The sequence below is a fragment of the Gouania willdenowi genome, chromosome 3 (genome assembly GCF_900634775.1).
Source record: "Gouania willdenowi chromosome 3, fGouWil2.1, whole genome shotgun sequence".
In the NCBI taxonomy this organism is placed as follows: domain Eukaryota; kingdom Metazoa; phylum Chordata; class Actinopteri; order Blenniiformes; family Gobiesocidae; genus Gouania; species Gouania willdenowi.
Window position 1 is genome coordinate 44,044,045 of NC_041046.1, and position 14,466 is coordinate 44,058,510.

Here is a 14,466-nt window from a genome sequence, read left to right on the forward strand (position 1 = left end):
GTGCTGGTGTACGTGCGCCGTTCACTTGGCAAACCAACGTTACATCAACGTTTCATCAGCCTGACTTCACAGAAACATCTTGTGAAGATGAAAATATCAAAGGACAAAGTCTTTCTGTTTGATATCAACAGGACAATGTAGGATTTAAAGTCTTAAATGTTTATGTAGAAACACAGAGGAGGAGAAATAAAATAAAAAAATGTATTCATTTAAAACACGGCTGGGCCCGCGGAACATCCCCGCGCTGATTAGCCCATACCACGTTCCTGAGATTTCAGTGAAATGATTCGGTTCCACCAAGTAAAACAAATTAAATTGTGCGACCTTTGGAACGACATATCACACAACTATGTTCCGATATATTTAGTAATTACCAAAAAAGGGGGTGGGCCCCTGTCCCCCTGCTTTCAAAAAGGTCTCCGAGAGGCTCTAGACATTCATTTATAGAATATTCAATTACAGCCCGATTTAACGAGCATTAATGGAGGAGTAGTCATTTGATAAATGGGGCCCCTGGCGCCTCCGTGGCACATACTGAGTAATGGGCCCCGTTCATATATTGGTATGTGTCAATGATTTGGTACCACACAATATTTGACTCACAAATAAATAAGAAAACGTCTTTAAATTGCCTAAAAAAGGGGGGCGGGCCCCGGGCCCATGATCAAATTGTGCGAAGCATAATAATCTACGTTGAATTACCTTAAAAACGATATATCACACGACTATGTTTCCCATAAATTTGGAATTTACCGGAAATGGGGGGTGGGCTACTATTGTTTTTATTTAAAATATTATTGTGTTTTTTTTTTGTGGTTGAATGAGAAGCAAAACAGACACAAATGTAAAATCTCAATACAAATACTCGCAATACAAATTTCACCCCCTGAAATTAAACCGTAGCACAGAAATATGAAGAAAAAGAAGAAGGTTTACATTACTTTTAATTACTTAATTCATTACTTTTCATTCATTCCAGAAACGCTGCCCGTCTTTGTTCACTGGTTCTTCCACAGTTTCCTACAATAGATTAAAACCCATAACAGACGCACAGAACACACAAATATAAACTATATCCTAAAAATAAAAGGAGAATAAAAAACTGTTGTTGTTGTTGTTTAGAGCAGTGGTTCCTAAGCTTTTTTGTCCAGTGTACCCCCTTTGCATTCCTGTCAAATCATGTGTACCACCTTTATATCACCCTCTATATATTTTCATATGCCTTTTCATTTGTTGAACAGCGACTTCTCCTAAACCCCAAACCATGTCTCAAACATTGCTTCTCTGAGGCTTAATCTACAAATTCATAAGAATGAGAAGAATTTAAAGTGGATTTATTTAAAAAACTACCAATGCAACTTTAATGTGATTACTTCAATAGTAAGTTAATATGGTCTGCTATGTAAAATGTAGCTAATTATTGTCTCCTATTGTCAGAAGTGTGATAAAATTGCCCCTACATCATAAAATAATCCTGTTTCAATAAATTACAAGAAAATATAGTTTTTTATTGAGCAATAGTGTTAGTTTGTGATGAATTTGTACAAAAAATGGCCTAAAAAGGAACTAGGAACATTTCCTGATTATTTTTTAATTAAATGTTAAATCTTTCCGAGTACCCCCTGCAATGTGCTCCTGTACCCCTGTTTGGGAACCACTGGTGTAGACTAATCCCTGACACACACCACACTGTAACAATGATAAACTACAGCCAAATATAGTTGTTTGCTTGAAAAATAAAGAAGAAGAATGGAGCATTGTTATCAGGATGTTAATAAAAGACATTAATGAGCTGCTAATTTACAAAGGACAAGTAAAAAGGTTGAACTGATCCTTTTGTCTTTCATTCCTCCTCTTCTTCATCATCATCATCATCATCAGTGCCAGACACTCGTCGCCAATCCCACAAAACAAAGCCAACCTTTTCATCTTCTAATCCAGCACCATTACACATTTCCCTCCTGCTCCTCGTCACAGAGCATCTGAGGCGAGCGAGTGGAGATAAAACAATGAGACTGTGGAGCAGTCGGCACCAGAACAAAGACACCAGGGCTTTGTATGCAAATGTAGACGCAGAAGAAGAAGAAGAACAGCTGCACTCGACTTCAAAGGTAGAAGCTAACAAAGCTGGAACAGGCGGAGGGTTAAAAACTGTTCAGGTGAAACATCAGTGAAACGTCCTCAGAGTGTCAGAGAACATCAAACCAGCAGAAGAACAAAGAACTTAACCCTAGAACACATTTAACATCCTGTAGTAGATCAGTGGTTCTCAACCTGTTTAGCAAACGACCCCCAAAATAAAGGTCCCAGAGTGCAGGGACCCTCCAAAATAAAGGTTCCAGAGAGCAGGGACCCCCACTGTAGCTGAAGGTGGTTGAACACAGACATGAACATTGAAGAACAGTCATGTGGAGACAGGACCATCTATAAGGGGGAATAAAGGAGAGATTTTTGGGGTCCATCCATAAAGTCAGTAAAATGATGGTTTATTGTTCTATGAATCTGTGATAACCACATTTATTTATTCATCTGAATAATATCCACTGTTATCCAGGAACGTTTATTATTATTATTATAGTCATCTTAAAGATGGAAATCCTGGTTTTAATCACTAATAAAATGGTTCAAAGTGACCAAAAATTATGGAAACGGTGGTGAAAATATGGGAAATTATCTATTATTTATACGTCTGTGACAAAATACAGGTACAGATCTATACTTTGTAAGAAATGAAGTCTATATTTTTCAGGGAATTCATTAAGAAATTAAACTTTTAAAGATGTTTTTTTTCTCCTCATCACCTTCTGTTACTGTTATAATTACTGATGATAATTACCCAGAATTCCTCAGTGTTCTAATCCAGCTGTTAATGAGCGCATCCAATGGCTCCTCTGAGTAAAACAGCCTGTCGTCGCCTCATTGGTTTGTCATGATGACCAATGAGAGCAATCACAGGAAGTCATTACTTCCTGTTCCAACTCTTAAAGAGACACAGCTGCTAAACCTGGTTTAGTTCTTTAGTTAATTCTGTCAGAGCGTTCACCAAAAACACTGTCGTGCACCAGAATGTTCAGGTCAAACCACTCACTCCTTCCACCATTATTACCACACTTGTCTCCAGACTGGCTGAACTGATTACACAGCACAATATGCACAACTATAACATCACATTTCACTCTCACCTTAAAACAGTCGACTCTTCCCCACCCTTTCCATTTCCTACCCTAACTCCCTCTTCCCTGTTCCCTTCCCCCCCATCTACACGGCCCTCTCTAATTATATCCTCCCTTTAATAAAGTGTTTCTTACCCTTCCTTAGGGAGGGCCGGTGATGGTCACAATTATGCAATAAAATATGCAATAGTAAAACATGCATTGCTGTCTTAACAAGTTCAGATGAACTATGGCTGGGCCCGCGGAACGTCTCCTCGCCGAGTAGCACGTAACACATTACAGAGGATTCAGTCAAATGACTCGGTTCCACCGAGTAAAACAAATCAAAATGTGCGACGTAAATTCGTAATCTACATTGAATTACCTTTGAAACGATATATCACACGACTATGTTCCCATAAATATGGAAATTACCAGAAATGGGGGTGTGCCCCCGGGCCGCATTTAAAAAAAGGGCTCCCATCGTCTCATCATATTCATTCATAGAGTATTCATACTAAACTGCATTCCGATCAAAGAAGAACTAACAGAGGAGAAGTCATTTCAAAAATCGGGCTCCCAGCATTGACGCGTACACATCCATAGCTGTTCACGACTAACACAGGAGCAGTGATTTTAACTCGTGTACACAACCACAAGAACAACAAGCCAGGGCGTTTTGAGTCCGTTAGCTCACCCTAAAAAGATTGCACAACATACAAGTACATCTCAAAAAATTAGAATATCATGAAAATATTCAATATTTTTCACTCATTTCAGAAAGTCAAACCCACATATGATATAAAATCATGACAGAGTGAAATATTTCAAGCCTTCATTTCTAGAAATGTTGATGATTTATGGCTTACAGATATCAAAAAAACAAAATTCAGTGTCTCGGAAAATTTGAATATTACATAAGATCAATAAAAAAAGGATATTTTAAACAAAAATGTAAGGCTATTGAAATGTATGTTTATTTCTACGCACTCAATACTTGGTTGGGCCTCCTTTAGCAAGAATGACTGCATCAATGTGGCGTGGCATGGAGGTCAGGTGATCAACCTGTGGCAGCTTCAGGTCATCTGTATTGTTGGGTCAGGTGTCTCTCACCTACCTCTGGACAATAGCCATAGATTCTCTATGTGGTGCAGGTCAATCAAGCCCAGTAGCTCCATGGTCATTGAACCAGCTTTTGGTACTTTTGGCAGTGCGGGCAGGTGCCAAGTCCGGCTAAAAATTCAAATCAGCATCTCCTTAAAGCTTGTCAGCAGAAGGAAACGTGAAGTGCTCTAAAATGTCCTGGTAGATGCTGCGTTGACTGTGGACTTCAGAAAACACAGAGGACCGACTGTTGCTCAGTGGTCCAAAGTCCTTTTTTCAGATGAAGGTAAGTTTTTCATATCATTTGGAAATCAAGGTCCGGAGGAGTCTGGAGGAAGAGTGGAGAGGCTCAGAATCTACGTTGCTTGAAGTCCACTATCATTTAGATGCAGCCCTAATCCACAGATCTTCTGTAGCTCTGATGAGATGTTGTTCAAACACTGAGCAGATGAAGCTGAATAAAGCTGACTCATGTTTGCACGGAGCGATGCAGCGCTTAATGAGAAACAGACGGAGCTTTACAGACACTTTAAGGTTAAACGGGCACTGGAGGCTCTGATTTTGGACTCAGTGATGATTTAAGTAGTTTTTTGACCGTTTCGACGGTTTGCAGTGGCTACGATGGGAGGGGGAAGGGGGGTGCACCTAATAAGCGGTTCCTGAAACATTTCCCCACAGTGACAGCGTTTCAACCCGATTCTGTCCATTTCCGCGTTCAACGGTAGATTCCGTTTTCATTGGTCAATTTCGTGATTCCGTTAACGTGGATTTTATAGGGCCCTAGCGTAGTTGTTGTTAGCGCACACAACTCGACTCACTGCAGCACATACAAGCTTGTGTCCTGTAATCATCTCTGATTGGCCATTAGCCCAGGAAGGCGGTTCTTGATGATAGAACATATATATCACTTAAATGATGGAAACGGAGGAAAAAACCTCCACATCTGAGGTTAGGTTATCGCAGTAGTGAAAACCTTATTATCAATGCAATTAAGGTTAATCGTTCAGCATTACTGCGCACACACACAAACACTTCACGCACTCCCTCTGCCAGTTTACAGCTTTGTTTCTATCACTGCCGCCTCTGAGCCAATGAAAAACCTCCAGAGCCGAACGTCGTTGTCACAGATTAAAAACTGTTATAAATAAAGTCACACACATCCAACAAGACAATTAAATCCTGTTAGAGGAAAACACACACACACGCGCACGCGCACGCACACGCACACGCGCACGCGCACACGCACGCACGCACGCACGCACGCACGCACACACGCACACACGCACGCACACACGCACACACGCACACACACACACACACACACACACAGAGAGAGAGAGAGAAGTAGAAAAGAAAATCTTCCCGTTCAGATTAAAAGTTGCATTAAAGAGTAATTTAAAGATATGATGATATTCACAGTGCAATCCAATAACTGTGTCAGATTACTACATCATTGTTTGTATTATTAAAGTAACGAGATTAATTAAGAAGGGGCCAAATATTTATAATTAACAAGATGTGTGTTTTTTTAAAGAGGAAATATTAAATGGAGTTTAATCTGGAAAGTGTGGCTCAGCCCCAGCATGGAAAATTAGATTTATTACAGATTTCTACGCTATTTTATAAATGGATAAACAAATAATAATTAAAGAAATTGATGAATAAATAAATTAAATATATATATATATAATGATAACTTGATAAATATATGAATAGATAAATAAATAAGTGAATAAATTGATAAATAAACAATTGATAACTATTCAAATAGCTAAATAAGTGAATAAATTGATAAATAAATAAATAATTTCTAAATATATAAATAAATAAATAAATAAATTGATAAATAAAAAAAATAATTAATTAATTGATAAATAGACAAACTGATTAATATATAATTAGATACATGAATAAATGAATAAACACATTACCTTATGTGTTCATGTTAAACAATGTTTCAGGCCAAGTTTCCTGATTACTTTTAAATTAATTGTCCAAGTAACAGAAGTTTATATAAACCCGTGGTTATATTTCGAGGTTCTTACCGTGACATGTTCATCAAACATTAAAGAGTTTTTAGATCAAAGTTCAGTCCTCGTTGAGGAGAAATCATTATTTCCACTGTAGCTGCTAAGCTAGCTCTACCATTAGCCCAGTTCACCCACAGCAACAGGTTAGAGTCATTAGAAGAACCAGGTGTGCACAATCACAAGTGGGAGGGGCCAGGTGAAAGCCCCTCCCACTGCTTAGCTGCATATTTTGACTCATTATTGTCACTTTTAACCTCTTTTCACCATATTTCATGCTTATTTTTGCCAGTTTAAACTACTTGTTCCTACTTTTTAAATTACATCACCATATCCTGGAATCATACCAAACATGTTGAATAGCGTCATTGGAGTCGTCACTGTTAATATTAATAATTATATATCTATATTCTTCAGATGACAGATTACAGGAGAAGCTGATTGCGATCGATCGGCGCTGCTGATGAAGACAGAAGGAGGCGTGGTTGCATGTTCTCACGCTGTCTGGGTTTGGTTCCTATAGGGACCTGTGTTTGGGGAGAATGCATGTTCTCCCTGTAGTGGTTCCAGAGTAGGGATGAGCGATATACACTAAAAAAATGTATCCCGATAATTTCTAGTATTTATCACTAAAACGATAAAACTTGCGATAAATAAAAACAATAAATAAAACAATTCCTAACTTAAAGTGTAAACAGGGTCCTTACAAACAGGTAACATAACGGACGATATATTGTCCCACAAATTATTGCTGATAAACGATATAACTGTCGAATTTCTTTTAGACCAAATTAACCACTAATGTAATGATAACATATCATAATAATTAGGAATGTAACGATTAATCGCAAGGCAGTTAAAAATCGATTCATAGGTATCACGATTCACATTGATACTGTGAGAATTTAATCACTTTTTTTATCCAGAAGTGTTGGCGGTGGGCGGAATCTGCAAATACTTTCTTTCTGGCCGCGTTCTACTTTTAAACATGTTCATAAATGATTCCTTACACCTTTAGCACCGAAAAAATATCTGTGATATTATGTGAATATCTGTAAAAGTCACGTTTTTCTATTAGCGCTGTCTCTTCCTCTGGCGGAAGGCTCCGGACTGTCAGAGCTTGGACGGAACAGACATGCAGCGCACCAGACCCGGTGGAAAAGAACACATAGACTAAAGTGAAACCAATCAGCTCCGCTGGCGGAAACGTAACGTATTTGATCCCTATCCAGTGGAAAATTGGGGGTTAAATCTGACCTCAAACAAATCTGTGACTCTGGTTTGATGATAGTAAGTGGTGTACTTACTTGGTCTATTCCATTAATGCAGTGGTTAGCATTAGCTCTTAGCCCAGCCTTGTGTTTTGCTGGTTTAGCTTAGCTTAGTTAGTTTCCAGTTCATCTCTGTCACTGTGTTTGTAGAACTTTGGATCAGGTGGAAGAACTTGGACTGGTTCACTTTGTTGGATGGTTGTTTGGTCTTTAACCAAGTCGTGGTCCATGATGTGTGTGTGTGTGTGTGTGTGTGTGTGTGTGTGTGTGTGTGTGTGTGTGTGTGTGCGTGTGTGTGTGTGCGTGTGTGTGTGTGTGTGTGTGTGTGTGCGTGCGTGCGTGCGTGCGTGCGTGCGTGCGTGCGTGCGTGCGTGTGTGTGTGTGAGCGGTGGTGCACAACCATGGAGGCTCCGCTCCAGAAAAAACTTGGGGGATATTTTGTCCTGTGGAACAAGGAATTTAGGGACATTCTTGGCTAAACTGAGGGACAAATGGCCCATGACCCTCGCTAATTTCCAACATGGGAATTTATCGTTTATATTGTGGGAGGATATATCATTACTAGGGATGTAACGATTAATCGTAAGGCAGTTAAAAATCGATTCATAGGTATCACAGTTCACATCGATATTCTGAAAATCGAATCGCAGTACTTTTTTTAAACAGCATCTCTTGTTTAACAGTGTAGGCGGAGTCTGCCACTTCTTTCTTTCAGGCCGCCTTCTACTCTTAAACATGTTCATAAATGATTCCTTACCCCTTTAGCACCGAAAGAATACCTGTAATATTACGTGAATGTCTGTAAAAGTCACGTTTTTCTATTAGCTCTGTCTGCTAGCATAGCATCTCTTCTTCACTGCTAAAATAACTACATGCCAACCCACCACTGGGTTACCAGCGCCCTCTGCTGGTCCAAACAAATATCTGACATAATTACAGTAAAATGACTGTTTTTTTTTTTTTAAGTCCAATTGTTATGGCACAAAATACATTTGCAGTTGCACTTTTAAAAAGAAAAAGAACTATTATGCAGTTTTGCATTGTTTACAATAGAACCAGAATTTAAATTAATAGGCTTTTTCTTCATTTGTATTATTCCTTTATTTATTTCATTCAGGATTTAATTTTAGTTAAATTGCATTATTTTGAATAGGTTATCAAAGGATTCTTTTTACAATGAAAAATAAAAGTAAAATAGTACAGTATTTTCTAGTTTTTTTTTCCCAAGAAAAAAAAGGAATATTTTTCAGTCATCATTTGTTTACAGTCCCTTTTATTAAAATAAATCGTTAGGGAATCATATTGTGAACCCAGTATCGTGAATCGAATCGTATCGGGGGTTGAGTGAATCGTTACATCCCTAATTATTACTGGTGAGAATGTTTTAGACGATATATGTATATCGTTTACGATAACATTTCGTGCATCCTTATTCCAGAGTGCAGGAATAATCTGGTTTCATCCAGTCCTGTCTGCGCTCTCTCTCTCTCTCTCTCTCTCTCTCTCTCTCTCTCTCTCGCTCTATAAAGTCTGTTTTTATCCATCTTTCATTATTTACTCTTCATGATTTCAGCTCAGTTTGGGACTGAACGTCTCTGCTCGTCTCAAACACTTACTGTGTTTTTATTACTGCCAGAGCCGCTGTTACATAAACACACACACTATCTCTATCTATCTATCTATCTATATAGATAGATATATTTACGGTATCTACTGTATCTATCTATCTATCTATCTATATCTATATATATATATATATAGATAGATAGATAGATAGATAGATAGATAGATAGATAGATAGATATATTTACGGTATCTCTCTATCTATCTATATATATATATATATATATATAGATAGATAGATAGATAGATAGATATATATATTTACGGTATCTATCTATCTATCTATCTATCTATATATATATAGATACTGTAGATAGATAGATAGATAGATAGATAGATAGATAGATATATTTACGGTATCTATCTATCTATATATCTATCTATCTATCTATCTATCTATCTATCTATCTATCTATCTATATAGATAGATAGATAGATAGATAGATAGATAGATAGATAGATAGATATATTTACGGTATCTATCTATCTATATATCTATCTATCTATCTATCTATCTATCTATCTATCTATCTATCTATCTATCTATATAGATAGATAGATAGATAGATAGATAGATAGATAGATAGATAGATATATTTACGGTATCTCTCTATCTATATATATATATATATATATATATATATATAGATAGATAGATAGATAGATAGATAGATATATTTACGGTATCTATCTATCTATCTATCTATCTATAATCCTCTATCTAGTGACTCCACTGGTGTGATGATCTTTAAATAGATACAGAAACAGCAGTGAAACATGATGAAACATCAGAAATAAGACGCAGACTCGTTGTTCCTTCATCCGTGTTTCCTGCTTCACGGATGACGTCATGATTTACATTAATTCGACTCAGAATTAATGCTGACATTTCCCAGGACTCTGATTGGACGATGACTTTATTTCCTTTTTTCAAAAAGTCAACAGTTCACAGAAAAAGTATGTGGACACTCTAGTTCAGTGGTTCTCAACATGTTCAGGCCACCACCCCCCAAATAAAGGTCCCAGAGAGCAGGGACCCCCACTGTAGCAGAAGGTGGTTGAACACAGACATGAACATTGAAGTCATGTGGAGACAGGACCATCTATAAGGGGGAATAAAGGGGAGAGATTTTTGGGGTCCATCCATAAAGTCAGTAAAATGATGGTTTATTGTTCTATGAATCTGTGATAACCACATTTATTTATTCATCTGAATAATATCCACTGTTATCCAGGAACATTTATTATTATTATTATAGTCATCTTAAAGATAGAAATCCTGGTTTTACTCACTAATAAAATGGTTCAAAGTGACCAAAAATGGCGGAAAAGGAGGTGAAATGGGATTTTTTTTAAATAAAACAGAAATTGGTTAAATGTTGCAAATTAGAGTGGACAACAGACAGAAAAAGTGTTAAAAAGGGTTCAAAGTGTCAATATTGGTTTAAAAGTGGCTGAAATGGGGGGAAAGGAATTAGTTTAAACTGGGAAATAATGGGCATGACAAACGGTGAAAGTGGTTTATAAGTGCTGAAAATGTAGTGAAAGTGAGGAAAAAAATGTGCAGAAAAGGCATAGAAATTTAATAGTGTCATAAATGGGAGAAATGGAGCAAAAATGTATTAAATGGAGCAAAAAATATGGCAAGAACAAGTGATGAAAATTGGTTAAAATATGGAAAGTTTGGTGTAGTTGCAGAAAAAGGGTAAAAAAAAAATAACCAAGACATTTTTTTCTTAATTTTATTTCCAGGCGACCCCACATGGGGATCACGACCCCAAGGTTGAAAAACACTGGGTTAGAGATTTGATCATTGGAGGAAAACTTTTCCTTTAGTGGTGGAGTTCTTACTTTTAAGGGTCAGACAAAGCCTCAGAGGAAGTCCAGATTAAGACCGGGATTATGGAGAGAAAACTTCAAAGTAAAACTACCTCAGATTTATTCTAAGACATTTTTCTTTTGTTGGAGCAGAATCTCCAAAAGCCTCACAGAAGATCAAAGACATCCAGGTTTGTATCTGTATATATTGCTCCCAGGTGACTAGATGATGATGACTAGATGAAGACCAGCATGCTCCTACCTTTCCGGGCTGAGATGGAGTCCAAACTGCGGTGCGTCCTCTCCGGTGTAGCCGCCTCAGAGCAGCTCTTTCCCGGCTCTCTGACCGCGTCGTGCCCGGTGGACTCCATCCATGAACCGAGAGAAGAACAAATCCCAAACCGAGCAGAAGACCCCGTTACTCGTTACTATAACTGGAACGGGCCGTGCGCGCTCCGGACCCCCGGGTTCAGTCACTGATGGAACCACTGTCTGTCCTCAGCAGATGTTCAGCATCTGCACACTCTGGGAATCATGAAAGCTGTGCTTGTGCATGTGCGCGTGCACGTGTGACGGATTTTCATCCAAACAATGAGGAGGAGTTTAAACACATTTCAAACCCCTCCCATCCCAGAAAAAATAGAAAAATAAGAATATTTCATTTATATCTGGACAGAAATATTTAATGAAACATATTGATGTACATTTTTGGCTCACAAACATAAACACACAGTATATTATTTGCATGGAACTTGGAGTTTTAAAATGAAAAATAACTATAAGCTCAGAAAGCATCAGACTATAGGCCCACGGACAAACAAAACTACTACATCTGTACAAAATAACTCCAAAAACACACAAGAGCACGTCCCACGTTCCCACACAAAAGTCAACAAAAATACACAAATAAGCAAAAGACCACAAATGACAAGATTAATACACAAAATGACTTTAAAACAAATGCACTAAAATGACAACAAAAATACACAAAATGACAACAAAAATATACAAAATGACTAAGAAACACAAAAATAAACAAAATTACAGAAATGTACAATAAATAACTCCAAAAACAGTGCAAACACACCCAAAATGAGAAAAATTCACAAAATGACTTCAAAGACACAAAAAAGTCAGAAAAATTAACAAATTGGTTAAAGACTACAAATGACAAGATACAGTAAAAATGATTTAAACACATTCACCAAAATGACAACAAAAATACACAAAATGAAAACTAAAATATTCAAATTAACAATCAACAAAAATGCTTAAATTGACTGAAAAAACACAGAAATACAGACAATAACTCCAAAAACAGCACATACACATCCCAAAAAAAACCCCAAAAACTAAACCCAGTCCTTTTGTGGTTTCCTGTGTTCATTCATTCTTATGTTTCTCATTATTCTAAATGCTGATGTGAGTGTTGATCATGTGACCCTGGGATCAGACAGACATTTTCCATCATCGCTATAACTCCTCTTTCATTCTGTGTCTCAGTCTCAGATCCTGGGCCATGGTAGAGGAGGGTGTTACCATTGATTGCATCATTTTAATTAGTCCAGATGAAATAAGGAGTTGGCAGTTTTCCTGCAGCCTGGAGGAAAAGCCTCAAGGATCCAACGTTTGGCTCACAGTCACAGTGAAGGAAAAACATCCAGAATGTGTTCATTCATGAAGCTCATGATGAACATCACACACAGGACGGTTTCTGGTTTCTCCTCGTCACTGTAGAAGAAACAACGAGAACACGACCAATCACTGAACATACAACAAAATGAATGAAGATATTTTAAATGACTCCCAAAAACAACACAAAATGCAACATATGTAAGTTATTATTATTATAAATTATTGCATTTCGAAACTGAAAAATGCCAAATACATTGTAATCTTAGGAGTTCTTATTATTTTTTCTCGTGGAACTCCTCCCATAGACTATTAATGCAGCACTAATGACACGTCATCTCATAGAGACAATGTCAAGCATGTGCAGTCGACCTGTTTTGGAGCCAAAATGTCAATGTCAAGGTCGCGTTAAGTGTCAAAAACCAAATTTTTCAATATCTCTACGAATATTTAACCGTAGCAGTTCGATGCTTACTTTTATGAAAAGCTCATCTCAAGTAGAGTATTTTATTTCACTGGACTGAAGCTGTACGACCTACCAGTAAAAAGATCAGCAGGGGTCAAAGTTCATGACATCACAAAAAAAGTAAATAAATAAAAATTACCTACAAATTGGACTCAAATTGAGATACAGTTCCCAGACTGGTACCATTGAACAACATTTCCTTTCAATGTGTGACCCCAAGGTCAGCCTGAAATATATAACTTATATTACAGGTTGACATTTTGTGCCAATTTTCAATTGGCAAATACGTATTCATTTTGCAAATATAGGTCTTGGCTTGTTGTTATTATTATTATTATTATAAAATGGCAACAAAATATGCAAAATGAGAGAAATATACACAACATGACTCTAAAAGTTTTCAAAAATGAACAAATTGACTAAAACAACACACAAAATGACAACATGATTACACAAAGTGACTTAAATGCACAAATGGCAACAAGAATACAAAAAATGATTCTAAAAAAAAACAAAAAAAAATGCAACATACAGTATGTGAGTTAATATTATTGTTGTATTATGTTATAATTATCATTATAAAATGACAACAAAATAAGCAAAATGAGAGAAAACTACACAACACTCCAAAAACACACAAAAGTTTTCAAAAATGAACAAACTGACTAAAAACAACACACAAAATGACAACATGAATACACAAAATGACTTGGAAAAACACTAAAATACACAAAACGACAATAAAACCACACAAAATGCAACATAAGTGAGTTGTTATTATTGTTATTATTGTAAAATGCCAACAAAATATGCAAAATGAGAGAGAAATATACACAAAAAGACTTAAATCCTGTCTTGTCTTGTCCTTTCTCATTAAATCCTGTCTTTTCTTGTCTTGTCTTATGCATAGATTGATTGCGTTCCTCGTGTGTTCTTTTTAAATGAATTAAATATGTATTATCCTGTATTGTACTAACTTGTCTTGTTTTTGCCATTTCTTCTCCTGTCTTCTCATGCTGTCTTGTTAAATGCTGTCATGTCTTTTCTCATGTTTTTTTTCTTGTCTTGTCTTATTACAGTAATAGATCTTCTTTTGTAGTCCTATTCTGTGTTGTCTTAGCCTGCCTTGTCTTGTCATATTAAATCATGTCTTGTCTTATCCTGTCCTAACCTACCTTGTCTTGTTCTGCCCTTTCTTCTCCTGTCTGATCAAAGTGTGTGTAGTTTCGCTCTGTCTCCACACGGGGGCAGTAAAACAGAGCCACAGAGTCAATGTTTTCCCATTATCTGATTTCTTACATTACATCTGATTTACAGAATGACTCCAAAAATTCCTAAAATGATTTTTCTGGGAATGGGGAAATTTTAACGAA

The 14,466-nt window shown here is 36.9% G+C and overlaps 1 protein-coding gene across 1 annotated transcript in view; it reads right to left on the reverse strand.

Moving 5' to 3' along the window:
• Positions 1-11,436, reverse strand: part of LOC114454896 (nuclear receptor ROR-alpha-like) — a 39,022-nt gene extending 27,586 nt beyond the window's left edge. Inside the window, exon 1 of the mRNA XM_028435769.1 lies at positions 11,258-11,436. Coding sequence (XP_028291570.1) covers positions 11,258-11,366 — 109 coding nt within the window. The 5' untranslated portion in view covers positions 11,367-11,436. The remainder of the gene's footprint in view (positions 1-11,257) is intronic.
• Between the last annotated feature and the right edge of the window lie 3,030 nt (positions 11,437-14,466).